This window comes from Ovis aries, chromosome 1 (assembly GCF_016772045.2).
Source record: "Ovis aries strain OAR_USU_Benz2616 breed Rambouillet chromosome 1, ARS-UI_Ramb_v3.0, whole genome shotgun sequence".
In the NCBI taxonomy this organism is placed as follows: domain Eukaryota; kingdom Metazoa; phylum Chordata; class Mammalia; order Artiodactyla; family Bovidae; genus Ovis; species Ovis aries.
In genome coordinates, this window is record NC_056054.1 from 269,844,804 (window position 1) to 269,872,253 (window position 27,450).

Here is a 27,450-nt window from a genome sequence, read left to right on the forward strand (position 1 = left end):
AATGATGCTGAGAAATTTATTACATTAATGACATTTTATTTTCGTAAAAGTGAAAGTGAAGTTGCTCAGTCGTGTCTGACTCTTTGCAATCCCACGGACTGTAGCCTACCAGGTTCCACCGTCCATGGGATTTTCCAGGCAAGAATACTGGAGTGGGTTGCCATTTCCTTCTCCAGGAGATCTTGCCGACCCAGGGATTAAACCCAGGTCTCCTGCATTGTACGCAGATGCTTTGCTGTCTGAGCCACCAGGGAAGTTTTTTTTTTTTTTTTTTTTTTTTTGGGGGGGGGGGGGTAAACTTTGGTTACTTTTCTACTGTTATTAATGCTTCTAAAGTTTTATATTTATCAAAAGGACTCTACACCAGAGTTGTCTGTAATTAAAAGTATAGATGATAGTAAAGACAAGATGTGAACTGTGACCCAAGAATTAAAGGAAGTTTTCACATAAACCGATAATGATGACACATGTAATGCGTCATTATATCTTAATTATATAATTAATAGCTACCTGTGGCACAGTGGTAAAGAATCCACCAGCAATGCAGGAGCCATGGGTTTGATCCTTGGGTTAGGAAGATTCTCTGGAGAAGGAAACAGCAACCCACTCCAGTATTCTTGCCTGAGAAATCCCATGGACAGAGGAGCCTGGCGGCCTACAGGCCATGGGGTGGCAAAGAGTCAAAGTCAGACACTGAACAACAGCAAATAGCAAGATTACAGCTAACTACCTGATCTTTCTAAGTAAAAATAAACCATGACTATTATAAGTCAAGATAACACGAACTAGGAGAATCAACTGAATTTATTCACTATAAATCTTGGAACAATATGAAACATATATTAAATTGCCAAGAAAATGTTACTGTATTTTTTTAAAGAAAAAATCAGTTTTAAGATAAGGTTGTGAAAGTGGCTCAGTCGTGTCCGACTCTTTGAGACCTCACGGACTACACAGTCCATGGAATTCTCCTGGCCAGAATACTGGAGAGGGTAGCCTTTCCCTTCTCCAGGGGATCTTCCCAACCCAGGGATCGAACCCAGGTCTCCCGCATTGCAGGCGGATTCTTCACCATCTGAGCCACAAGGGAAGCCAAGCAAGAGACTTGGATTCAGTCTCTGGGTCAGGAAGATACCCTGGAGGAGGAAATGGCAACCCACCCCAGGATTCTTGCCTTGCCTAGGAAATCCCATGGACAGAGGAGCCTGGCAGGCTACAGTCCATGGGGTCACAAAGAGTCCGGGGGGACACAACGGAGCTCACGTGCACATTAAGAAACTATAACAAAGACAAGTTCTAGAATGAAAAAGGTATTTGCAGAACACAAGTACTCGATAAAGATTCACTCCCTGCTGCTGCTGCTGCTGCTGCGTCGCTTCAGTCGTGTCCGACTCTGTGCAACCCCATAGACGGCAGCCCACCATGCTCCCCTGTCCCTGGGATTCTCCAGGCAAGAATTCTGGAGTGGATTGCCATTTCCTTCTCCAATGCATTAAAGTGAAAAGTGAAAGTGAAGTCGCTCAGTCTTGTCCGACTCTTCGAGACCCCATGGACCTAGCCTATAATAAAGAATCCCAGGGACTTCCCTATCGGTCCAGTGGTTAAGACTCCGCCCTTCCACTGCAGGGGGCACAGGTTCAATTGCTGGTGAGAGAACTAGAATCCGGCATCCTGCCTGGCGTGGCCAAAAGAACAAAATTCCAAATCAGTAAGAAAAAGTCAGGGGGAAAAAGAGGCGGGGGGGGGGGGGGGGGGGGGGGGCGGGTGTGCTAAAGACTTGAATAAGCTCTTCAAAAAGCCATTTGGCAAACAAAAGGTGCTCAGGACTCCCCTGGTGGTCAAGTAGCTAAGACTCTGTGCTCTCAGTGCAAGGGGCCCAGATTCAATCCCTGGTCAAGAAACCAGATCTGATCTACTACAACTAAGAGTTCACGAGCCGCAACCAAAGAACCTACCTGCCGCCATGAAGACTGAAGATCCTGCATGCCGCAACAAGGACCAGCGCAGCCAAATAAAGAAAAATATTTGAAAAATAAATTTAAGAGGGAATGAAAAAAAAAAAAAGAGGGAATGGTGGCAGACAGTGCAGGGTGTGCCACTTTGAGCCCCGAGGACAGCCATTTGCACCCAGATGAGATAAGCTAGGGCTGTGCAGAGTTCAAGCACACCCACAGAGCTGCCGCAGGATGGCATCAAGATCTCCAGGGCAAACAGCCGGCTCTGGAAACACACCAAGCCTACTCCCATATACAAAGGGGGCTTGTGACACAGTGTCTGTATGGCAGCGGAATCTCACTAGTTCATTACTGTTTCAAGGAACAGTAATGAAAATCTAAAGTTAAAAACTAGAGTCCAAATGCAGTGTGGTAAGTAAGTAAAGAAGTGCTATGTGATATCGTGAACTCGATCTGAAACAGCAAAAGAACTGAGGTGGAAAAACTGGTGAAATCTGAAGTCTATAGTTAATAGTATTGTTGTAATGTTAATGTATGCGTTTTGATAAATCCATGGTTGTACAAGATATTAACACTGGAGGAAGCTGAGCAAATGAACTCTGTGCTATTTTTGCAACTTTGTGGTAAGTCCAGAAGTATTTCAGAATAAGTTATGAAAATCAAAGGATGACTGTCCACTGAATTTCACTAGCATTTTTCCCCCCTTTCCCTAACTAGCCATGTCATCTTAAGGACATCATTTCATCTCTCTGGACCCTGGTTTTTCAACTGTGATTAAAAAAAAAAAGCAGACGGGAGACAAACCAGATCATCTCTAACTTCCCCTTCAAGCTTTAAAATTCTCAAAAAAAAATCCTAATACATTTGCACCATGATTCAACTTGCAAGGATTTGACTAGCAGTGACCTCATTTACCTCCATATCCCTGGGGTTTAGCCCTGTGACAGCACAGTAGATGGTCCACAGAGTTTTCCTGACGCTAAACTGGCTCCTAACTTCTATTTGTAAAGTGAAGTAAAACTGTTACCTCTTTCACCCAGCTGGCCACTAGAGAGCGAAGTACTCACAAAATTTTCTCCATAGAAAGCAAACTTGTCTTCATCCAGCAGAGGGGAATGGTCCTTTATATCCCAGGCGCATAATAAAAGTTTTCCTGGTTGGGGAAGGGAGTCACCATCTGTGAAGAGTCACCTGCCCATCAGACAGGACCAGGACCAGCAGCTGGGCTGGTCAGTACCATAAGTTTCCAGAATTGACAACGCCATGCTCCTTCAGAAAGCCCTTAGCAGCCTCAAAAGTCTAAACCTCCTCGGTAGAGCAGAGACTACAAGGAGATGAGCTGCCCCTCGCTCCCTCCAAGCACCGAGTTTGTCTTCTGAGCAATTCTGTCCCATTTTCTGAAAAAAGATCTCACTTTTAGAGGACGAGTTATTGGGGTCAAACGAATGAATGGGGAAACGGACTAAAACCATTACACTTTAAATAAGAAAAGGAATTCCCTGGTTGTCCAATGGTTAGGGCTCTAGGCTTTCACTGCCGGAATTTGGGTTCAATCAGGAAATTAAGATCCTGCAAGCGACACAGCCAGGCCAAAAAAAAAGTTTTTTTTTTAATAAAATGAAATGAGAAAGATCATTGGCAGCACATCTCCCCACCCAGCCCAGGGCCCATCCAGGGCATATCAGCAATGAGAAAGGGGCAAGAAAGAACCAAGGGACAGGCATCAAGGGAACTGGAAGAGTCAAGGGACTGAAGGGTCAGAAGCTGAAAGGGCCCTAAGCCAGAGAGCTCTGGGAATATGCACGCCATCCAGCAAAACACAGATGAAGATGACTTAAAAAGCAGACTCACGTATACATACCTACAGAAATGGATAAACACTGTCTTACTGTATAGCAGAGAACTATATTCATTATCCTATGATAAACCATAATGGAAAAGAATATTTTAAAAAAAATCAGTCACTTCCCAGGCAGGCTAGTACTTAAAACTTCTCTTTCCAGGGCAGGGGGTTCAGGTTCAATCCCTGGCTAGGGAACTAAGATCCACATGGCCAAAAAAATCAAAACAAAAGCAATATTGTACCAAATTCAGTAAAGACTTTAAAGTGGTCCACATCAAAAAATGTTATTAAAAAAGAGAATCTCCAAGTGTATAGAATGTATAAAGATCTTAAAACCAAGACATATCTTGGTTATGCATATCCAGTTATGCATATCACGCAGCACTGCAATTATATGAAAATTCAAGAGTCATGCTTGTACCAGTCCCAAGCTTCATGGATCTTCCCCAAAAACAAACAAAGCAGACTTCAGCCTGAAATGGCAGACACTGCAGTAACACCCAGGACAGTCAGGTCCTCACCTTGTGGCTGAAAGTGCCACAAAAAGGGGCCGATGAATCACATCATAATTTTCCTCTTTTCTCTCAGCCAACCTGAACATTTTCCCCTGGGAACTGCAACTTAGTGATTAGAGAAAGCCAAACCCTGCTTAAAAGGGAGGGGGTAAAAGTCATATACCTGTTATAAAGCGTTGCTACTGAAAATTTCATGAGTCTCAAAGGGAAGTTCCATGGAAAGAGTGGATGGGGAAGCCAGGAGCTGTCATACAGCCCCTCACATCCCCAGCCTGGACTTTGCTTCCCGGTTTTCACTGAATTTGGTTCCCATAGAGGTACCACTGTCCAGGCTCCTCAGAGGCAAGGCTGCAGTGTCCTCTTGTTAATCTCCCTTGCTTTGCAATCAACCTTGTATTTTTAAAAGGCCTCTATGCAAACCCTGCTTCTCCCCAGAGCTAAAAGTCTATAAGAAAATTACAGTAAATCTGGTGGGGGAAAAAAAGAAATTCAGAGTGTAGAAAAGCAAGAAGCATCTCAGGAACCACAGGGCCCTGAAGGGAGAAAAGAGCCATCTCCCGGAGAAGCCAAGGGCTGCGGATGCCGCCGAATTGGAACTTGGGACGCAGCGCGCAGGGAGCAAGACTGTAGGCTGGAAGGTGGCCTGCAACCAGCCACCCATCAGGCATCTTGAAAACAGCAAAAGCCGGAGAGCAGGCCGCGATGGAACCACTGATTTCTATAAATAAGTCTCTCTAGGAGGGGATCAAACAGCAAAGTCAAAGGTAGGAAATCCGAGCCCTTGCTTGCCAACCCACGCCGGGCGCCCCAGCCCTTTACCTGGTTAAGAGGGAGCCCCCAGTAACAGGGACCTGTGGGCCAAGCCCCGGGACCCCGCGGCCAGTGCGCCTGATTTGGGAGGGGGGTGGGGGGCGGGCAGAAGCGTTCCCCCAAGGACAGAGCAGGTGGCCGCGGGGGAGTGGGAAGCAGGCCGTGGGAAAGGCCGGGTGGAGATCCCCCTTGGTGGGGGCCCCGCTGCCCGGCACAACCCCAAATCCTGCCCACCGCTCCAGCCTCCGCTGACATTGGCCGGGGCTTCTGGCCGCTCCGGAGCACCGTTCCCGCTGCCCTCCTCCCTCCCCCTTTTGGCATGATCACCGCCTGGCCCGCCCCAGCATCCTCCTACCTGAAACCCTGAAACATTAGCTCAGGCCTTCAGTATCTCTGGGCTTCCCTGGTGGCTCTGCTGGTAAAGAATCCGCCTGCAATGCAGGAGACCTGGATTCGATCCCTGGATTGGAAAGATCCCCTGGAGAAGGGCAAGGCTACCCACTCCAGGATTCCGACCTGCAGAGTTCCATGGACTGTCCACGGAATTGCAGAGCCCGACACGACTGAGCGACTTTCACTCTCAGTGTCACTGTGTCACCTCCGGGGGTGGCACAGGCTGCTTTCCAGCTGCCCTGCAACTCTGCTCGCCCACCTTGCCCTTGCTGCAGGTCCAGGATGTCTGCCTCCCCTGGAGACGTGTGGAAGCCTTGGGGACACAGTGAGGGTGGCCGAAGCTTTTACCAAATGAGAGAGGAGAGGAGCCGCACAGGGATCCCCTCCATAGGATGTTGGCTGAAGGAGGTGGACAGTAGGGAGCTGAATTTGTTTACTCAGTGGATTCCTTTTCCTCCCTGGCGTTACTCCTCCTTTTAGTACAACTGAGAGCTGGATGTATTAACTAAGTCTTCCTTTACTAAGAGTAACGGGAGATTCCCATTGCTACCCTAGGGTATGGTGCCTGCGTGGTAGGTCTCTTCAGTCGTGTCCAGCTCTTTCTGATCCCATGGACTGTAGCCCACCACGCTCCTCTTCCATGGGATTCTCCAGGCAAGAACACTGGAGTGGATTGCCATTTCCTTCTCCAGGGGATCTTCCAGACCTAGGGATCGAACCCTCCTCTCTTACAGTTCCTGCATTGGCAGGTGGGTTCTTTACATCACCTGGGAAGCCCACCCTAGGGATGAAGGAATCTTAATTCTGCCATCTGAACTCTTCCAACACAGCATTTTCAAACAAGGACTGGAGGTTTCCTCCTCTTTCGGGAAATAGGGAATTCATTATTGGGGGGTATGGGGGGAAGTGGACTGACACCTGGGATCAATTAGATACCCACAAAGGGGAAAGCAGTTGTCTCTGACCTCCAGGGAAGTGCTTAGGGATGGTTCAAGGAACAAACTCCAGGTCAGAGAAAACCTCAAACTGAGACCTCCATCACACCCAATACATTTTGACAGCTACAAAATAGTCCATGTTTGAGTATCCATGATCTGTTTAGCCATTCCTCTGGTTTTTTGTCACACCAATCGAGGGGCTTGGGATCTTAGTTCCCCACCAGTGACTGAAACAGGGCCTAGGCAGTGAAAGCGCTGAGTCCTAACCACTGGACTGCCAGGGAGCTCCCAGGCACTACTGTCGACTGTGCACACTGAAGTCGCTTCCTGTACAAAAGTTTTCTCCACATCCTCACTAATACTTGCTAATACTTGTTTTTTTTTATGATAGCCTTTCTGACAGGTGTGAGGTGATACATTATCATGGGTCACTGTTTGTTTAGTGAGTAAAATCGTTCAGTGTGTCCTACTCTTTGCGACCCTGTGGTATGTAGCCCACCGGGCTCCACTGTCCATGGGATTCTCCAGGCAAGAATGCTGGCGTGGGTTGCCATTTCCTTCTCCAGGAGATCTTCCTGACCCAGGGATCAAACGGGTCTCCCGCATTGTAGACAGACTGTTTACCATCTGAGCCACCAGGGAATTATTTGTTCAGGGGTTGTTGTTTTTTTCTTTTTGCCTTACTGCCCAGCATGTAGCATCTTCCTTCCCCAGCCAGGAATTGAATCCGTGCCCTCTGCAATGGGTGTGCAGAGTCTTACCACTGGACCACCAAGGAAGCCCCTCATTGTGGGTTTGATATAGAATTCCCTGAAGATTAGTGATATAGAACATTTTTGCATAAGTCTATTGGTCATCTGTATATCCTCTTTGGAAAAACGTCTATTTCTAAAGTCCTGTGCCCATTTTATAAACAATTTTTTTTAATGTTGAATTCTGTATTTTAGATATTAACTCCTTATAGACATATTGTTTGTAAATATCTTCGCCATTCCGTAGGCTATTTTCTCCTTTTGTTGATAGTTTCCTTCATCATGCTAACATCCACTGCCATTTTTCAACTTTGGTATTACTCTATTTCCTACTGATTTTATGGGGGTCTTTATATTGGGTTGGCCAAAAAGTTCATTTGGGTTTTTCCGCAAGCTGTCATAATGTTATACTAAGGGCATCAACCCTGGGCTGGTATATAGTTGTGGCTTTTTTTTTCTTTTTAATTTAGCTGTATGGGTTCTTAGTTGCAGCACAGTCTCTCCAGTTGTGGTGAAGGCTCCAGAGCATGCAGGCTTCAGGAGCTGCACTGCTCTGGGCTCAGCTGCATGAGGAATCTTTGTTCCCTAACTAGGGATTGAACCCAAGTCCCCTGCACTACAAGGCCGACTTTACCAATGAGCCACCAGGGTAGTCCCTGCTTATGGCATATTTTTAATCAGTTTAACATTTGCCTTTTAATTTTAAGATGATTTTTGATGTATCAATTTTACTTTTTAACTAAATAAAACCTCAATTTTTTTCATGATGTTTACCATTGCTTTTATGTTTAGAATCATCCCCAATTTCCCAAACTATAAATATTCCCTAGAGTTTTAATTTTTAAATGGTTACCTCTCAGATTAGCCATCATCTTGAAGGCCTCTTCCAATTATAAAATTGTATGGTTTCCTGATTTTTATCTACATTGCTATTTTCAAATTTAACATGCAAAAACAGTAGACACCAGTGATGTTTTCAATTGCAACACATTCAAAAGAATTTCCAGTAACATATGTAAGGTACAAAATTAGTAATAAAATGAATATTATGTACCTACCCCTCAATTTAAGAACTAGATTATTGCCAAATGAGCTCAATAACTTATTGAAACTGCATTCATATAAAATCCTAGACTGTTTCTTTTTTAAAAAACCACTAATCCTAGACTTCCCTGGCAGTCCAGTGGTTACGAGTCTGTGCTTCCGCAGGAGGCGGAAGTTTGATCCACCATCCAGGGAAGTAAGATCCCACATGTCATGCACGTGGCCAAGACAAAAGAAACAAAAAAAGTCACTGGTCCTAATTCTAGCTATACCTTTGCTGCTGACACAGAAACCAATGTCAACATGTTTACTCCTGTTAAATTGTATCCTATTGACTGCACCCCTTGGATTTAGCCAACTAGGACCTGCCATCCTAACTATTAACTACCCTCCAAGTTTATGTCACCCATGAAATGCAGCATCTCCCCTGGAGAAGCTTGAAAATCAAATAAAATGAAGTGATAAACTGTTTGGTAAACACTCCATCCTGGCTATCCCTCTTAAAAATATTACAATGCACATTAAAAGAAAAAGGAAAAAGATTATTGCCAACAATGCTATACTTCTTACCTACCCTATCTCCCTGCCTATCCTCAATTTTATATATATATATATATATATATATATATATATATATATATATTTTTTTTTAACTTTATTTGGCTGCACAGGGTCTTAGCTGTGGCATGTGGGATCCCCAACCCAGGGATCAAACCCAGGCCCCAGCACTGAGAGATGAGAGTCTTAGCCACTGGACCACCAGGGAAGTCCCTCAGTTTTATATTTTTATTTACCTTGTTTTTAAAAAATCTTACTATAAGGACTTCCCTGGTGGCCCAGTGGTTAACAATTCGCCTGCCGTTTCAGAAAACGCAGGTTCGACCCCTAGTCTGGGAAGATTCCACGTGCCATAGAGCAACTAAGCCCGTGCGCCACAACTTCTGAGCCCCCACTGTAGAGCCTGTGAGCCACAACTACCAAAGCCGGTGGGCCTGGAGCCGAGCTCTGCAACAAGAGGAGCCCCCGAAATGAGAAGGCTCAAGCCATCACACAGAGTAGCCCACGCTCGCCGAAACTAGAGCAAGCCCACGGACAGTAAGGAAGACCCAGGGCAGCCAAAAATAAATGAGTAAATCCATAAGTTTAATAAAAGAAGATCTTAATACAAATAAATACATCCCTAAAAGCTCAAGTTTTTTAGCTTTCAAAAATACTATTCAAAAAGTAAACTTCTACGCCTTGTCACTAATTGTTCCTAAGCTTCACACATATAACTGTGCGTGTGCGCTAAGCCGTTTCAGCCGTGTCCGACTCTGTGACCCTACGAACTGTAGCCCACCAGGCTCCTCTGTCCATGGGATTTTCCAGGCAAGAATACAGGAGCAGGTTGCCATTTCCCTCTCCAGGGGATCTTCCCAACCCAGGGATCGAACCCTTGTCTCCTGCATCTCCTGCATTGCAGAAAGATTCTTTACCCTCTGAGCCACCTGGGAAGCCCCATAATTTTGCATAGCTGGACTTTATTCATTTTCACTGCTATGTAATATTGTGTTCTACCATAGATTGCTTAGCCATTATCCTGTAGATGGACACTGGGTTATTTCCAGTTCATTTGCTCTGACCTCTGACAAGTAATGCTGCTCTGAACATTCCCTTACTTGTCTCTCTGGAGTCCATGTTCAAGCATTTCTCTGGGAACCACACCTACTTAGGATAGGAGTTATTGGATCAAGTTAATGTTGAGTGTTAAAAACATAACACTAAGCGATTTTCCAAAGTAGTTATAGCAATTTACACTCCCATTACTAGCAGTTTTTATTTCAACTCAGTATCTTTTAGGCCAAATACTCTTTCTTTTTTATTTTAGATTTCCACTAATGTTCACAGCTACCTTGGAGAGTCATGAGGTTCTTGAACACAAAGCATCACATTGTGGTTCTTAGCCAGAAGAATCCTCCGGAGGCACAAATCCCTTATTGTCCAAAGTCTAGATTTAGGTCATGGTGGTTTGGATTAGACCCATGAGTCCTAGGACAAGGGTAGGGAAGTTGCTAACCGAAAAAGTCTGCTGGAAAACTCCCCACGCTATGCTTACAGCAGCAGTTTTAGGTTAGCAACCCCCCTGCCATAGTGCAGGGAGTTTTCCAGTACTGGAAGAGTCCTTTGCATGAGCAGCTGCTTTCAAAATCTCCTGCTATTTGTAGCTCTGTGCTCTCACCTCCCATGGTTACTTACAACCTTCTATTTAAATCAACCACTCTTAGCATCTTGAATTACTACTCTCTTCTTAAAGGCTTTAAAAACACTGGCACTCTTTGATTTGGTATTCCTAATTCTGGGCATTTATACTAAAAATGGTGACAAAAGAAATAATTTCTGTTCGTAAAGATGTTGATAGCATCATTGTTTGTAAGAATGATTTTTTAAATTGGAAAATTTAATGTTCAACAATAGGGAACATAGAGTTTAAACTGTGGCATATCCAATTCAGTGGTACAAAGCAAAGCAGAGACTTTTTTTTCCTTCCCTGAACCATTTGAGATTAAGTTGCAGAAATCTTGACTCTTCACCCACAAACACTTAGGGATTATTTCCTAAGAACAAGAAGGCTCTCTTAGGTAACCACCCTACAATGATCAAGTTCAGAAAATTAACATGGATCCAATGCTAACATCTACGACCGAGCCCAATTGTTAATTTGCCAATTGTTCCAATAACATCCTTTATGCAATATTTTCCCACTTCAAAGTTACACCTTTTCACTGGAGTTGTCATATCTCTTTATTCCTCTCTACTCTGGGACAGTTCCCTAATCTTTGTCTTTCATGATTTAGACTTATTTTTTGGACTAAGCCAGGTCTTAATTGCAGTATGTGGGATCTAGTTCCCTGACCAAGGATCAAACCCAACCCCCCTCACTGGGAGCATGGAGTCTTAACTATTGGACCAACCGGGAAGTCCCACAACGTAAACATGTTTTTAAAAGCCAGGCCCATGGAGAAGGAAATGGCAACCCACTCCAGTATTCTAGCCTGGAAAATCCCATGGATAGAGGAACCTGGCAGCTACAGTCCATAGAGTCCCAAGCGTCAGACACAACTTTGTACAAGTTTCCCATTTAACTAATGGAAATACCTCTGGAAGTTTCATGAATGTATTAAGGGTACATAAGATGAAAGGTACTCTGGTCTGTGGTTAATTCAATGCAGTATTTTTTCCTGGCCTTTTTGCTTCTTTGCTTTCCAACTTTCTTGCCGCCCCCTGCCCCGCCTCTTTCCTTCGTGTGCTTCCAATACCATGCATCCCTTCCCACTTATAAACAGTTTAAGGAAATATTTTCCCAGTTGTTCAGATAAAGTCTAGTGATTACTCTTAAAAAAAGAATCAGGCCCATTATTTTGTAGTCTGTCCTTCAATTTTAGTTTGTCTGATGTTACCCCAGGATTCCTCCCTAGTAGCTCAGATGGTAAAGCATCCGCCTGCAATGCAGGAGACCCGGGTTCAATCCCTGGGTCAGAAAGATCCCCTGGAGAAGAAAATGGCAACCCACTCCAGTATTCCTGCCTGGAGAATCCCACGGACAGAGCAGCCTGGCGGGCTGCAGACCATGGGGTCCCAAAGAGTCGGACATGACTGAGCAGCTAACACACACACCCCATGATCCGATTCAAGTTATGCATACTTGGCAGTTCTTTTTACGTCCTTCTCTGGTGCTGATTTTGATTACATGGTTAAGGTGGTATTTGACAAATTTTCCCTTTTTTCCCTTTGTAATTATTAAATACTTTGTGGAGTGATCCTTTGAGCCTGTGTAATATGTATTTTTTTATACTGGAGACTGACAGGTTACAGTCCATGAAATCACAAAGAGTCAGAGGACTAACACTTTCACTTTCACTGAGTGAGCTACTTCTCCAAGGAACTTTGGAGAATGGGATTTAGAACCAAAATATGAACACTAGGAATGCTTCGGGCCATTGGGGCGGCCCTGGCCCCAAAGTTCTTTCAGCAGGCAGATCTGGGAACTGGAGTCCAGTCCACAGAGCTCTCCCTGGCCTGCCTTCCTCCAGACTTGTACCACTTTCTCCCACGGTGAGACTCCTCGCCCCCAGCAATGCCACGATAGTGCCTAATTTGCTTAATCCCAAAATACACAGAAAATACTTTCAGAATTGCTGGAAAAGGCCACTACTAACTAAGTGAAGTTCAAATTTTCTTTGTCTTTTGTTTGCTTGTTTACACACAGAAAGCATATAGTCAAAGAGTTTTGTTCAACACAGACAAAACACAAACTTAAGGTTACCAAAGCAGAAGAGGAAGGAGGAGAAACTGGGAGTTTGGAATTAACATATACACATTCTCTCTCTCTCTCTTTAGTAGGTAAGTCATATCCGACTCTCTCGACCCCATGGACTATAGCCTGCCAGGCTCCTCTGTCCATGGAATTCTCCAGGCAAGAATACTGGAGTGGGTTGCCATTTCCTCCTCCACTTATACACACTAGTATATACAAAATGTGATAAATAGGACTTTCCTGGTGGTCCAGTGTTTAAGCACTGCCATGCAATGCAGAGGACACAGGTTCAGTCTATACTGCCTTGAAGGAAGACCAGGCATGTTCACCACTCAAGCCAGAAGTCCTAATAGTTAAAACACAAGATAATACATATGGAGTCCAAATCTTGTTACATGAAGTCAGGGAGTTAATGGTCCTTGAAGAAGAGTATTTATGCATGTAGCCAAGACAGGAATAAAGGGGCAAGGCAAAAGAAACTTGGTGAAAGGGGACATTATGCTGAAGCCTGAGATGAATCATCATATTTTAGTATAAAGTGAAAGTGGAAGTGTCACTCGCTCAGTCCTGTCTGGCTTTGCAACCCCATGGACTGAAGCCTGCCAGTCTCCTCTGTCCATGGAATTTTTCAGGCAACAATACTGGAGTGAGTTGCCATGACCTTCTCCAGGGGCTCTTCCCCACCGAGGGATCTAACAGGATCTCCTGCATTGCAGGCAGATTCTTTGCTGTTTGAGTCACTAGGAAAGTTCCCATTTTAGTGTATGTCACCACCATATGACAATCACCCAGTTAGACCATCTAGGGTCAAATAACTAATGATATAAGCCTTGATGTCCACCCAAAAGTGAGGAAAAAGACGGTCTTCTCCCCACTTTATTTTTTGCAAACAACATTAACTTTATTTTTTAAAGGCTTTTTGGGAGCAATTTCACGTTCACAGAAAAATTGAGAAGGTACAAAAATTGTTCATACAGCCTTCCCCCTCTCCATGCATAGCCTCCCCCACAACTTTTGCTTTGATTATACAAATGTAGCCCTTTTTGTTCTTGGGGCTGTGAGCCCTTGCCTGCCCACCAGTATCTCACACAAGCGTCCTGTGCTAACAAACTGTGTTCATCTCTTTGCCTCATGCTGAAATCTTTCCGCAAGGAGACAAAAGAACCTAAGAGATTCAGTAAGTCCTGACACCAGAGCAGTCAATCAGTTCAGTCCCTCAGTCATGTCCGACTCTCTGCGACCCCATGGACTGCAGCACACCAGGCCTCCCTGTCCATCACCAGTTCTTTGGTTTCCACGAAATGACAGTGAGTTCCAGTCCCCTCCTCAACCAGGGATTAACAAAGATCCGTCTAGTCAAAGCTATGGTCTTTCAAGTAGTCGTGTATGGATGTGAGAGTTGGACTATAAAGAAAGCTCAGCACCAAAGAATTGATGCTTTTGAACTGTAGTGCTGGAGAAGACTCTTGAGAGTCCCTTGGACTGCAAGGAGATCCAACCAGTACATCCTAAAAGAAATCAATCCTGAATATTCATTGGAAGGACTGATGCTGAAGCTGAAACTCCAATATTTTGGCCACCTGATGAGAAAAATTGACTTATTTGAAAAGACCCTGATGCTGGGAAAGATTGAAGGCAGGAAAAGGGGACGACAAAGGATGAGATGGCTGGATGGCATCACCGACTCAATGGACAGGAGTCTGAGTAAACTCCAGGAGTTGGTGATGGACAGGGAAGCCTCGTGTGCTGCAGTCCATGGGGTCGCAAAGACTCGACATGACCTAGCAACTGAACTGAACAGTAGCAATATGTTGGGGTTTTTTTACCCTTGCATCTGGATCCTGGGTCATTAGAAAGCTTCTGCCCACACGCAGTTTCCAGAAAAACTCGTCCCCGCTTGCTGGCTGCGGCTGGGCCGGTTCAGTTGCTGCCCCTAATCCCTGCGTCTGAGCCCGGGCCAGGAGCCCCCGCGGCGAGCACGGGGGCCGGGCCGGCGCGCTGGCGCTTCGGGCCGCGCGTGCGCACTGGCGAGCGGGCCGTGCCAGCCGGGGCTCCGCAGCGGGAGGCGCGCGAGTGCCGCGGGGCCCCTGCCCGGCCTCGGCGGAGACTCCACCCCTCTCGCTGGCTGACGCGGCTCAGCCGGCTCAATCCCAGTGCGCCCCCGCGACCCGGGCCAAAGATGAATGAGGCCCTCGGAGGGGCGGCGACCAGCCTATCCCACCCGACACCCTCCCTGACGGGTGCGGCACCCTGGATACTTCTGAAGGGGGCAGGCCGGCCGGCTTCTCCGCCCGAGGGTGGCCCGCCTGACCCGCCGCCGCGCGCTGCGCCCCCTCGTGGCCAGGCAGTCGCTGTGCAGGCTGGGCTTGTGAACCACCCGGGCTTCCGCGGGGTCCCGGGGCGCCCGCAGCGCGAGAGCTGGACCGCGCTCAGTGCCGCTCAGCTCAGCTCAGCCGGGTCCGACTCTCTGCGACTCCCTGGACTGCAGCACGCCAGGCTTCCCGGTCCATCACCAACTCCCGGAGTTTACTCAAACTCATGTCCATCGAGTCGGTGATGCCGTCCAACTATCTCATCCTCTGTCGTCCCCTTCTCCTCCCGCCTTAAATCTTTCCCAGCATCAGGGTCTTTTCCAATGAGTCCCTTTTTCGCAACAGCGGACCAGATTCAGGAGAGACCGAAAAAAAAAAAACAAACCGCGGATGCTTCTCATCCGGGAGACGTCTCTCCCCACCGCCTGCCCGTTGTGGGCCTTTTAGCTCTTTAACCCTCCTTCCCGCAGCCACCCAGTCTCACCCCCTTACTCCATCCAGCCGTATAAACCCTCCTGGAAAGATGTTGAGCGAAAATAAGAGGCCCTCCACTTGCCTCGTCTGGTCTCACCCCGGACTAACACCGAATACGGATACGTGGGGTCTTTGCTAACATCAACAACCGGTTCTTCGATTTTCTGCCTCCCATATCAGACACCAGCCGCGAATCCGGGTACCCAGGCTACGGGGCATTTCTGAAGCCCGGCCAGACGAAAAGGCCCACAGTTTCCCACCATCCAGCTCCCGGTTTGATAATTTACTAGAACACAGAAGGCAGCCAAGCGCTGTACTTACTGTTTCCGGTGAGAGATGCTCAGAAGTAGGAGGTGGAGGAGGTCCAAGCCTTCTCAGGGTTGCCCTCTCGGCAGCACTTCCCAAGGGTTTTTATAGAGGTTTCTTGAAGCAGGTCGGGAGAAAGTGCCAAACCTCTTTGGTAAGCTCCTCTGGACCCCCAGCCCCCATCCTAAGCCATTTAGAAGTTCGCCAATTATCACCTCATTAGCATAAACTTTGATAGGCTTGAAAGGGGCTCATTATGAATAACAGAGACTCTCTTATCATAGAGGGAAATTCCAAGGATTTTAGGAGATCAGTGACAGGAATTAGAGACAAAGGCCAATTTTTTTTTATTATTATTGTTATTATACCTCAAATCCTTAACCCAAATAAATCATGAGAAAAACGTTAGTTAGACAAATTCTGTCAAGGTCAGCCATTGGAAGAATTGGGGAATTTCACAGGCAAGAGGATCTTAAGGAAGTGGTTAAATGTAATGTGGTATCTAAATGGAATCTTGGATGAAGAAAGGACATCAGGGAAAACAGGAGATCTGAATAAAGTAGGGATTATACCATTTAAAGAATGTTCAAACTACTGGGCTTCCCTCCTAGCTCAGTTGGTAAAGAATCCACTTACAATGCAGGAGACCTGGGTTCCCTCCCTGAAGATAGAGAAAGAAGCCTAGGAAACTCTGGGGACTCACTGTAAGTTAATGACGCTTAAGAAATCTATTGGAAAGTAGGCTCGTTTAATTATAAAACTATAAGCAAAACCACAAGATAGGCTCCAGGCCATTAGATGGAAGAAATGTCACCACCCTTCTACTAGTATGATAATCCTAGTTTGACCTCATCGGTTCAGTTCATTTCAGGCGCTCAGTCCAGCCGGACTCTTTGCGACCCCATGAATCGAAGCACGCCAGGCCTCCCTGTCCATCACCATCTCCCGGAGTTCACTCAGACTCACGTCCATTGAGTCAGTGATGCCATCCAGCCATCTCATCCTCTGTCGTCCCCTTCTCCTCCTGCCCCCAATCCCTCCCAGCATCAGAGTCTTTTCAAATGAGTCAACTCTTTGCATGAGGTGGCCAAAGTAATGGAGTTTCAGCCTTAGCATCATTCCTTCCAAAAGAAATCCCAGGGTTGATCTCCTTCAGAATGGACTGGTTGGATCTCCTTGCAGTCCAAGGGACTCTCAAGAGTCTTCTCCAACACCACAGTTCAAAAGCATCAGTTCTTCGGTGCTCAGCCTTCTTCACAGTCCAACTCTCACATCCATACATGACCACAGGAAAGACCATAGCCTTGACTAGATGGACCTTTGTTGGCAAAGTAAGATCGCCGCTTTTTAATATACTGTCTAGGTTGATGATAGCTTTTCTCCCAAGGAACAAGCATCTTTAATTTCATGGCTGCAGTCACCATCTGCAGTGATTTTGGAGCCCCCGAAAAATAAAGTCTGCCACTGTTTACACTGTTTTCCCATCTATTTGCCATTAAGTGATGGGACTGGATGCCCTGATCTTAGTTTTCTGAATATTGAGCTTTAAGCCAATTTTTCACTCTCCTCTTTCACTTTCATCAACAGCCTCTTTAGTTCCTCTTCACTTTCTGCCATAAGGATGGTGTCATCTGCGTATCTGAGGTTATTGATATTTCCTCTGGCAATCTTGATTCCAGCTTGTGCTTCCTCCAGCCCTGCATTTCACATGATATTCTCTGCATATAAGTTAAATAAGCAGGGTGACAATATACAGCCTTGACGTACTCTTTTCCCAATTTGGAACCAATCTGTTGCTCCATGTCCAGTTTTAACTGTTGCTTCTTGACCTGCATACAGATTTCTCAGGAGACAGATCAGGTGTTCGGGTATTCCCAAGTCCTTAAGAATTTCCCATAGTTTGTTGTGATCCACAACAGTCAAAGGTTTTGGCATAGTCAATAAAGTAGATGTTTTTCTGGAACTCTCGTGCTGTTTCGATGATCCAGTGGATGTTGCTGCGGTCCATAGGGTCTCAGAGAGTCAGACACGACCGAGTGACTGAACGACAGTGACGATAGAGCTGCCACTCATAGTGCTCCCAGCTTTTGAGAGTCGGACCATAAGGAAGGCCGAGTGCCGAGAAATTGACCCAAGAGCCTGACCCACCTATGTGAGCTGACCAGTGGAGACCACTGAGAAGGTTGCAAACTCTTAGTTTAAAAGGTGACACCCAATCTCACAGATGCCTCCTACTCTTCATCACAGGGAATGGGCAGTGAGCTGGGCAAATGTACTCATCTTTATTTCAAAGGTTTGGAAAACACTGCATTTCCAGGGGCCATAGATTCCAAGGGTTGTCTTCCCTTTTCTCCTGATGCTTTCCTTGCTCCTCTGTTAACTCCTCTGAAGTCTGCGTCCATTGAAACGTTCACCCTTTAGGGGGAGTTCGCTGATGGCCAGGGGTCAGGATCCGGCACTTTCCCTGCCATAACCTCGGGTTCAGTCCCCGGTCAGTGATCTCAGCTTTCAGCACCAAATAACCCGGAGGGTCAGAGGAAACAAGGGAGGCCTGAATTTCAACTTAGAGTAGAAGCAGAATTTCAACATGACCGGGAGCCTGGATGGAGTCACTTGAGGACAATCAGAATGTACTCTGGGTCTTGCTGCCACCAGCACCCAGCACAATATATCCCTTCATACAGGACAAACTGTGGCTGCCCCTGGACTCTCAGATCAGATCCAACAGGTGATGGGGTGGGATGCGGTGGAGAGGGGTGCCTATCTTCCGTGTGGCATGCTTGCTAAGCCTCTTTAAAAAGAAAACCAAGGACCCAAAATGATGTCGCTGGTGCTAAAAGCCCACGATACCAAACCCAGCTTTCATACCTGGCCTAACTGTAGTTTTGACTTTCCTCGGAAATATGATCCTAGCCAACCAGTTTGGAATTTTCTGGTCAGCACCAATGAGGTCATCAGTCTTGCGGGCTCGCCTTGCTCCCCCTGAGGAAGAAGCTGGGATCAGCATGATAAAACCGTTGCCTAGACACTTCCCTGGTGATACAGAAGTTAAGACTCAGGGGACACCAGTTCGCTCCTGGGTCATGGAACTAAGTTGCCATTGAGTGCCACCAAAAAAAATAAACATTTGCTTTTCTGTTTTCCCCAAAAAATGTCCTCAACTGAAAATAATCCTTTCTTTTCTTTTGCTCATAGCTCCCTTGTCCCACCCTTCTTCTAATAAAAACCCTCCATTTTGTACAATTCTATAGAGTGCCCACCCTTCTAGCTTCCAGACAAGGCACGGCATACTTAGTGAAACGTGTAATTAAGCTAATTAAATCTATTGACTTGGTTGGGTTTTTTTAATGTGCTAAACTCTAGAGAGAGCCCTTGTGAGTTCATGTCTAACTCCTGATTTTCTGGGTGACCTTGAGGAAAATATTTAAACTTGTATTTTTTTTTTTTTTTTAGTAAATTTCACGGCAACTAGCGAGCCTCCGCTCTAGACAGAGCTCAGGAGCCTCAGCTGCTGAAGCCTGTGTGCCTACAGCCCGTGCTCTGCCAGCAGAGAAGCCACTGAAGTGAGAAAGGAGCCCGAGCACCGCAACTAGAAACAGCAGCCCCAGCTCGCTGCAACTAGAGAACATCCCAAGCAGCAACGACGACCCAGCGCAGCTCAAAATAAATAAACGAATGAATAAGTCTTTTTTAAAAAAAATAAGTGAACCTTAGATACAACTCTGGAGGACGTATTTGGGACTTCCCTGGTGGTTGAATGGTTAGGACTCAGTGCTTCCTCTGCGGGGGGCACTTGATCAGAGAACTAAGATCCTGCAAGCCATGGGGTGAGCCCCCAACTTCCAAAAAAATAGGCTCCATCGAGGATGTATTCGTTTCCTGGGACTGCCATAACAAATTAACATCAACTGAGTGGCCTAAAATAACAAGTTTATCCTCTCACAGCCCGGGTGGTGAGAAGGCTGAAATCGAGCGAGGTATCTGCAGGTTTCTTCATCCTGGAGGCTCTCCTGGATTGGGGTGGCTGCACAGTCCTGGGCATTCCTTGCCTTGATGTGCTATTCCAGAATCTGCCTCTGTCTTCACATCTTCTCCCCGTGTCTCTGCTTCAGGTCTCCCTCTGCCTTTCTCTTTCAAGGAAACCCGGTGCTGGATTTAGTGTTCACTCTAAATCTAATTACATCTGCAAAGACCCTGTTCTAAGTAAGGTCACATTCACAGATGCTGGGGTAAGAACTTGGACATATCTTTTGGTGCTACTTTTGATCCTCTTTAAGTGGAATACCATCCTGTTTTCTTTAGGGACAGCCTGAAGCGAGATCCTATTTTTTATCACCTGCCACATGTGGCTAAAACATTGCTTTCCGTATTCTCTCGCTTTGAATGTTAGGTCAGCATACGTAATTAAATTAGACCATTGCTAAGTTTTTCCTTCATTTCCTGCAGAAGCTACACACTCTCCAGCACCTTCTATATTGTTGTTGTAAACACGAGGATATAGTAGTGAACACAAACAGACAGAATTCTGGCCTTCAGGGAGCTGACATCCTACTGGGAGAGGCAGATAATAAATAAAAGATTTTTAAAATAGTATATTAATGTAAAAATATAATATGTATTCTAGAGGATACATACACCCCAGTGTTCACAGCTGCATAATTTATAATTGCCAAGGTATGGAAACAAGCTAAGTGTCCATGAATAGATGAATGGATAAAGATGTGGTGTGTGTGCATGCTCCCTAAGTCGTGTCTGACTCATTGCCACCCCACGGACTGTAGTCCACCAGGCTCCTCTGTCCATGTGATTTTCCCAGCAAGAATACTGGAATGAGGAGCCATTTCCTTCTCCAGGAGATCTACCTGACCCAAGGATCGAACTTATGACTTCTGCACTGCAGGCAGATTCCTTTACCATTGAGCTTCCTGGGAAGCCACGGTGGAATATTCCTCAGCCACGAAAAATGGAAAGTTGCCATTTGCAACAACATGAATGGAATTGGAGGGCATTATGGAGAAAACTCTTGAGAGTCCCTTGGACTGCAAGGAGATCCAACCAGTCCATCCTAAAGGAGACCAGTCCTGGGTGTTCACTGGAAGGACTGATACTGAGGCTGAAACTCCAGTACTTTGGCCACCTCATGTGAAGAGTTGACTCTTTGGAAAAGACCCTGATGCTGGGAGGGATTGGGGGCAGGAGGAGAAGGGGACGACAGAGGATGAGATGGCTGGATGGCATCATGGACTCGATGGATGTGAGTTTGGGTGAACTCTGGGGGTTGGTGATGGACAGGGAGGCCTGGCGTGCTGCAGTTCACGGGGTTGCAAAGAACTGGACACGACTGAGCGACTGAACTGAACTGACTGATGCTAAGTGAAATAAGTCAGATGGAGAGACAGATGCTGTGTGATACCAGCTATATGTGGAATCTTAAAAAAAATGCAACAAACTAGTGAATAAAACAAAACAGAAGTAGATTCACACACACACACATATATGTGTGTGTGTGTGTGAATATGTATACGTATATATATATATATGTATGTATAAAACTAGTAGTTACCAGTGGGGGGAAGGGAACAGGATGGGGAAAAATAGGTGCAGAGGGGGAATAAAAGGGTTCTTATGGGATTACATAAAATCATGTGTGTGAAACTTTTGAAAATCTTAAAGCACTATAGGATTTTTTAAAAAGAAGCTAATAATAGTATGCTACTTACTATGGACAAAAATAAAGCAGGTAAAGAAAGAGGATAGACAATGCTGAAGAGTGTGTGTGTGTGAGAAAGAAAGAGAGAGATGATTTAAACACATGTCCAGAGAAAGCATCACCCTCAGGGGACACTTGAGTAAAGTCTTGAAGAAGATAAGAGGCAGGTTCACACAGGAGGTGAGTGTGTCTGGGATGTTCCTGGTCTTACGAATAGTCCAGGGGCCAGGGGCTTTAGAGGGAGGGATGGCAGATTGAGCAGTAGATGAGATCTGAGAGGTAAAGGGTATGGGGGGAGGCCACAGTGTCTTGTGGCCATTGATCTGGTGTGGATTTAATGCAGGGAGTATCTGGGGATGGTTCCAGTGTCCAGACATCAGTTATCATGTGCTTGAGCCACGGATGTCCACAGTCAGGGAGGGAAGCTTGGTTACTAAATGTTTCCCCCATTCCCACCTTGAACACAAATTTCATGGTAATTTTTGTTTTTCAAAAGCAAACTCAAGGACTTCCCTGTGGTCCAGTGGTAAGTTTCTGAGTTTCCAATACAGGGGCACTAGTTTGAACCCTGGTGGGCTGCCATCGATGGGGTCGCACAGAGTCGGACACGACTGAAGCGACTTAGCAGCAGCAGCAGCAGCAGGGGACTAAGATCTCACATAAGGTTCAGCCACAAATTAAAAAATAACAATAAAAATAAATTTCAAAATAGAAAGCAAACTCAAGGCTTAAAATAAGAATTCAAACCAAATATATTTCATCTATCAATCTCACTTCTGAGTATATACCTGAAATAATTAAAAGCGGGGACTTGTGAATGCTGTTCATAGCAGTATCATTCAGAGTAGCCGAAAGACAGAAGCAACCCAAGCGTTCACTGACAGATGAATGGGTAAAAGAATAATATTCAGTGGAATATTACATGGCTTTGAAAAGGAAGGATATTCTGACACTTGCTACAACGTAGCATGAACCTGGAAGACTGTTAAAGAAACAAAATTTGAGTACACTTTAAAGATCTTCTTGATTTTATTCAGGGATTTATGAATCAGCATCCAACCTAGCAGATTAAAAAAGAGCTCAGAGGAGCTGTACACAATGAAAGGCTTTTACAGGCAGAAGGGAGCAGGAACAAGGAAGTTAATGGGGCACCAAGCAGACTGCTTGTGGCAGGTCCCCTTCCTTCAGGGGACGGCAGATCTGTGAGGCAGGTGACCTCACTAGCGCTGAGCAGGTGACTCCTGATTGACTGGTTTAAAAGATTTCATTTCTGGAGGAGGCCAGACTCTAATTGTCTTAGTTTGGCAACACTCGGCTTAGCAGAAGTGACTCTATATGGGGTCTCTTGTGTTATTTTTTTTAACATTTTTTTTTTCTTTTTTTGGTTGGAGCATTTTTGACATCTTTATTGACTTTGTTACAATATTGTTTCTGTTGTTTGTTTGTTTTTTTGTAAAGTTTATTTATTTTGGCTGCCCTGGGTCTTCATTAGGCTTCCCTCATAGCTGTTAGTAAAGAATCCGCCTGCAATGCAGGAGACCCCGGTTCAATTCCTGGGTCAGGAAGATCTGCTGGTGAAGGTAGAGGCTACTTACTCCAGTATTCTTGGGCTTCCCTGGTGGCTCAGCTGATAAAGAATCTGCCTGCAATGGGGGAGACCTGGGTTTGATCCCTGGGTTGGGAAGACCCCCTGGAGAAGGGAAAGACTACACAGTCCAGGATTCTGGACTGGAGAATTCCATGGATAGTCCATGGGGTCGCAAAGAGTCGGAGACGACTGAGAGACTTCCACTTTGCTGGGTCATGGCTTTCTGAGGGCTTTCTCCAGTTGGGGCGAATGGGAGCTACTCTGTTTCAGAGCATGGGCTTCTCACTGCAGCGGCTTCTCTTATTGCAGAGTCCAGGCCCAGGTGCTCTGACTTCAGTAGTTGGGGCACATGGGCGCAGTACTTGCGGTGCCCCTGCTTAGTTGTTCCATAGCATGTGGAATCTTCCTGGACCGGGGATTGAACCTGTGTCCCCTGCATTGGCAGACAGATTCTTCTTCACTGCTCCACCAGGGAAGTCTTTGCTTCTCTTTTCTGTTTTGGTTTTCTGGCCTTGAGGTACTGTGGGATCCTAGCTCCCTCACTAGGGATGGAATCCTCACCCTGGCACCCCACCCGCTAATCCCTGGCACTGGAAGGTGAAATCTCAACCACTGGACCATCAGGGAAGCCCTTGCTCTCTCGTGGCTCAGATGGTAAAGAATCTGCCTGCATTGTGGGAGACCGGGGTTTAATCCCTGGGTTGGGATGATCCCCTGGAGGAGGAAATGGCCACCCACTCCAGTATTCTTTCCTGGAGAATCCCATGGACAGAGGAACCTGGCAGGCTACAGTCCATGGGGTTGCAAAGAGTCAGACACAACTGAATGACTACTATAACAGGGTATTATGCTAAGTGAAATAAGACAGTCACTAAAGGACAAATACATGACCCACTTACATGAAGTACATAGAATTGTCAACTCTTAGAACAGAAAGGGAGAAATGAAGTTATTATTTAATGGGTGCAGAGTTTGTTTGGAATGATGAAGAAGTTCTGGAGTTGGATGGTGATGGGTGCATAAAAATGTGAATGCATTTAATACCACCGAAGTGTATACTTAAAAATGGTTAAAATGGTAATTTTTAGGGACCTCCCCCGCAGGTCAGTTGTTAAGACTCCACACTCCCAGTGCAGGTGTATTGGTTTGATCCCTGGCTGGGGAAGTAAGATCCCACGGGAGCAGCCAAAATTAAAAAAAAAAAAAAAAAGGTATAATTTAGTTAGTCTTGCCATGATTTCAAAAAATAAAAATTAATTAATTGTTATATATATATATACATACATTTGTTTCCCATGAAACAAATTGTTCCTGAAGATACAAATATGTATATTTTTTGTCCCCAAGAAATCTTTCAGAAAACGTCATCAACAGCACTAACAGCATCTTGTAATTCTGAAATCGCATTTCAGAGGAACAGAGCAGTCTGTGGAGTGGGTAACAGGAAATAGATTCTGCCTAAACAGAAGGAAAGGAAATGGTCACTTCCCTACTTGTCTTCAACACTGTTTATGTAAAAATATTCTGCCTTCTTAGATGTTTTGACTTTTGGTATCCTCCTCCTAGGCAAGCCGGAAACCCCGAGGGTTAACATCTTTACCCTTTGTTTTCAAGGAACAGCTGAAAGTCAGCATTCGAAAAAGTAATTTTAATTGAAGAGAGCAGAACAAGAAACAGAATCTCAATTTTATTTAGTTCCCACACTACCTCTCAGGCAGGAATTTGCATACTTGAAGTTACACAAATTTTCCCAGTTTACAAACCTTGGGCCTAATTATGTCTAAGATTTCTATATCTTTCATCAAATGCTTCCTCACTCATAAAGATCTTTCTTGGATCCAATAAAAGTTCAAGAGATAGTATAATATACTTAGTAACAAAAAAGCCCTTTAAATTCCCAATTATCTCACCAGCACTGTATTTCTTTCCCAGTATTTTAATTCCTTTACCTGCAAAAAGTAAAAAAATAAAAACTTTTTTTCTGTCTTTCCAATCAATTTACTTTTCATTACATTATTTTCATCAAAAGCATGCATAATTTTCAAACTGGTTTGTATGGTTTGTATACACGCCATCTCATTGAGGGCTGAGTATCTGCATAGAATTTTTTTTGTTTAATTTTTAAAATGAAGTGTAGTTGATTTAGGGGTTTCCCCAGTGGCTCAAGCAGGAAAGAACCCACGTGCAAAGCAGGAGACACAGGAGACTCAGTTTTGATTCCTGGGTTGGGTCAGGAAGATCCCCTGGAGAAGGAAATGGCAACCACCCCAGTATTCTTGCCTGGAAAATCCAGTGGACACAGGAGTCCATGGGGTCGCAAAAGAGTCACAGCAAAGTGATTCAGTTATACATGGATATATTCTTTTTCATTTATATACTTTTTATAGTTTCCTGCGCTGTACAATAAGCCCTTGCTGGTTATTTATTTTATATACAGTAATGTGTTTATGTTAATCCCAGCCTCCTAATTTCTCTCTCCCCTCCCCTTTCCCTTGGTAACCATCCGTTTGTTTTCTATGTCTGTGGTTCTATTTCTGTTTTGTATATAACTTTATTTGTATCATTTGTTTTAGATCCCAAATATGAGTGATAGCGTATGATATTTATCTTTGGCTTACTTCATTTAGTATGATAATCTCTAGGTCCATCCACGCTGCTGCAAATGGCATTATTTTGTTCTTTTTTATAGCCGAGTAATGGTCCATTGTGTATGTTACCACTTCTCTGTTATCCATGTGTCTGTCAGTGGACATTCAGGTTGCTTCCATGTCTTGGCTATTACAAATACACCTGCAATGAACATTGGGGTGCATGCATCTTTTCGAATTATGGCTTTCTCTAGTCTAAATAAACTTCTTGGAACTCTTGTGAAAAGAATACGAGCCTAGGGCTTCCCTGGTGGCTCAGTGGTAAGAAGCCGCTTGCCAGTGCAGAGGACATAGGTTCGCTCTCTGGCCCAACAAGAGCTCACATGCCACAGAGCAACCAAGCCCGTGACCACCACTATCGAGCCTGAGCTCTGGAGCCCAGGAACCCCAACTGCTGAGCCCACGCACTGCAACTACCGAAGCCTCTGCATCCACCCCTAGAGCCCTGGCTCCACAAGAGAAGTTACCGAAATGAGAAGCCCCCAAAATGAGAACCCCACAGACCACAGCTAGAGAAAAGGCCTCACAGCAACGAACAGCCAGAACACCCCAAAATAAATAAATATATAAAATAAAATTATACTTGCCTATTAGTGCCCATGTATTCATTCATTCAATATTTATTGATATCAATACAAACAGACGTTATTTATTGTATATTTTGGCTTATAACCTAATACTGCTTTATTTGATTGTTCAAATTGTTCCAGCCTTGGCCACTGTGCTCTTGCAGGTGCTGGGCAGAAAGAAAAACAAAACAAAAAAGACAAAACTTAGTAGGGGTGAGGATAAATTCAGAGTTTGAGATGAACAGATACACACTACTATATATACAGTAGATAAGCAACAAAGACCTACTGTATAGCGCAGGGAAATATAATCAATATTTTGTAATAATGTGGGAGGGAAAAGAATCTGAAAAATAATGTATATTAGATGTATAACTAAATCACATTGCTGTACATTTGAAACTAACACAACATTGTAAATCAACTATAATCCAATTAAAAAAAAACAAAAACTGAGTATCTAGTGTGTGCAGGTACTGTCTTGGGTCCTTTTGCCCTTTAAATTTATTTTTTGGCATTTGGTTAGTCTCTTATCAGACGGTGACTTTACACCGTCTAATCTAATTTCTCTCAATTTATCTAATCTCTCTCAACTTTGGTTTCTTAATCTGTAAAATGGGAATCATGCCTGTTTGCAGGGTTGGGGTGAAGATTAACTGTATAACTTATAAAATTAATACATGTTCCACTAAAGGACAAACGATTCCCATCATACAAGCTGGGAATAATCACATCCATGGAGACAGAATGGTGGTTACCACAGCTGGGAGGAAGGAGGAATGGGAAGTTAGTGTTTTATGAGTACAGAGTTTCTGTTCACAACAGTGAAAACATTCTGGGGACGGAGGCTGGTGATGGCTGCACAGCAGTGTGTGTCTATCTAGTGCCACCGAATTATATTTGAAAATGCTTAAACTGGTAAATTTTATGTTACGTATAGTTTAGCTTAGAGTCAAAGCTATGGTTTTTCCAGTAGTCATGTATGGATATGAGAGCTGGATCATAAAGAAGGCTGAGCACCAAAGAATTGATGCTTTTGAACTGTGGTGTTGGAGAGGACTCTTGAGAGAGTTCCTTGGACTACAGGGAGACCAAACCAGTCAATCCTAAAGGAAATCAGTCCTGAATATTCACTGGAAGGACTGATCCTGAAGCTGAAGGTCCAATAACTTAACCATCTGATTCAAAGAGGCAACTCATTAGAAAAGACCTTGATGCTGGGAAAGATTGCAGGCTAGAGGAGAAGGGGACAACAGAGGATGAGGTGGTTGGATGGCATCACTAACTCGATGGTCATAA

The 27,450-nt window shown here is 44.9% G+C and overlaps 1 protein-coding gene and 2 long non-coding RNA genes across 7 annotated transcripts in view; 1 reads left to right on the plus strand and 2 right to left on the minus strand.

Annotated features, from left to right (window-relative positions):
* HLCS (holocarboxylase synthetase) overlaps positions 1–14,552 on the minus strand; it is a 213,247-nt gene extending 198,695 nt beyond the window's left edge. For 2 of the 5 annotated variants that reach the window (XM_060396293.1, XM_060396296.1), the window contains exons 1-2: positions 2,983–5,208; positions 1,956–1,979 (exon numbers count right to left, since the gene is read on the minus strand). Coding sequence is in view for 3 of the 5 variants with exons in the window: in XM_042238351.2 (XP_042094285.2) it covers positions 5,133–5,444 (312 nt within the window). In the remaining 2 variants the exon portion in view is untranslated. Of the gene's footprint in view, positions 1–1,955; positions 5,460–14,370 lie in introns of those variants that run through there. The other 3 variants (XM_012104997.5, XM_042238351.2, XM_042238361.1) reach the window with 3 other exon arrangements.
* LOC132657499 (uncharacterized) lies at positions 4,906–21,388 on the plus strand. Its single transcript, XR_009595803.1, has 2 exons — positions 4,906–5,077; positions 19,090–21,388. It is a non-coding gene; the product is annotated as an uncharacterized LOC132657499 (long non-coding RNA).
* A 3,220-nt stretch (positions 21,389–24,608) lies between these two features.
* Positions 24,609–26,045, minus strand: LOC132657502 (uncharacterized). Its single transcript, XR_009595805.1, has 2 exons — positions 25,553–26,045; positions 24,609–24,883 (listed from the first exon to the last, which is right to left on the minus strand). It is a non-coding gene; the product is annotated as an uncharacterized LOC132657502 (long non-coding RNA).
* Positions 26,046–27,450: the final 1,405 nt, after the last annotated feature.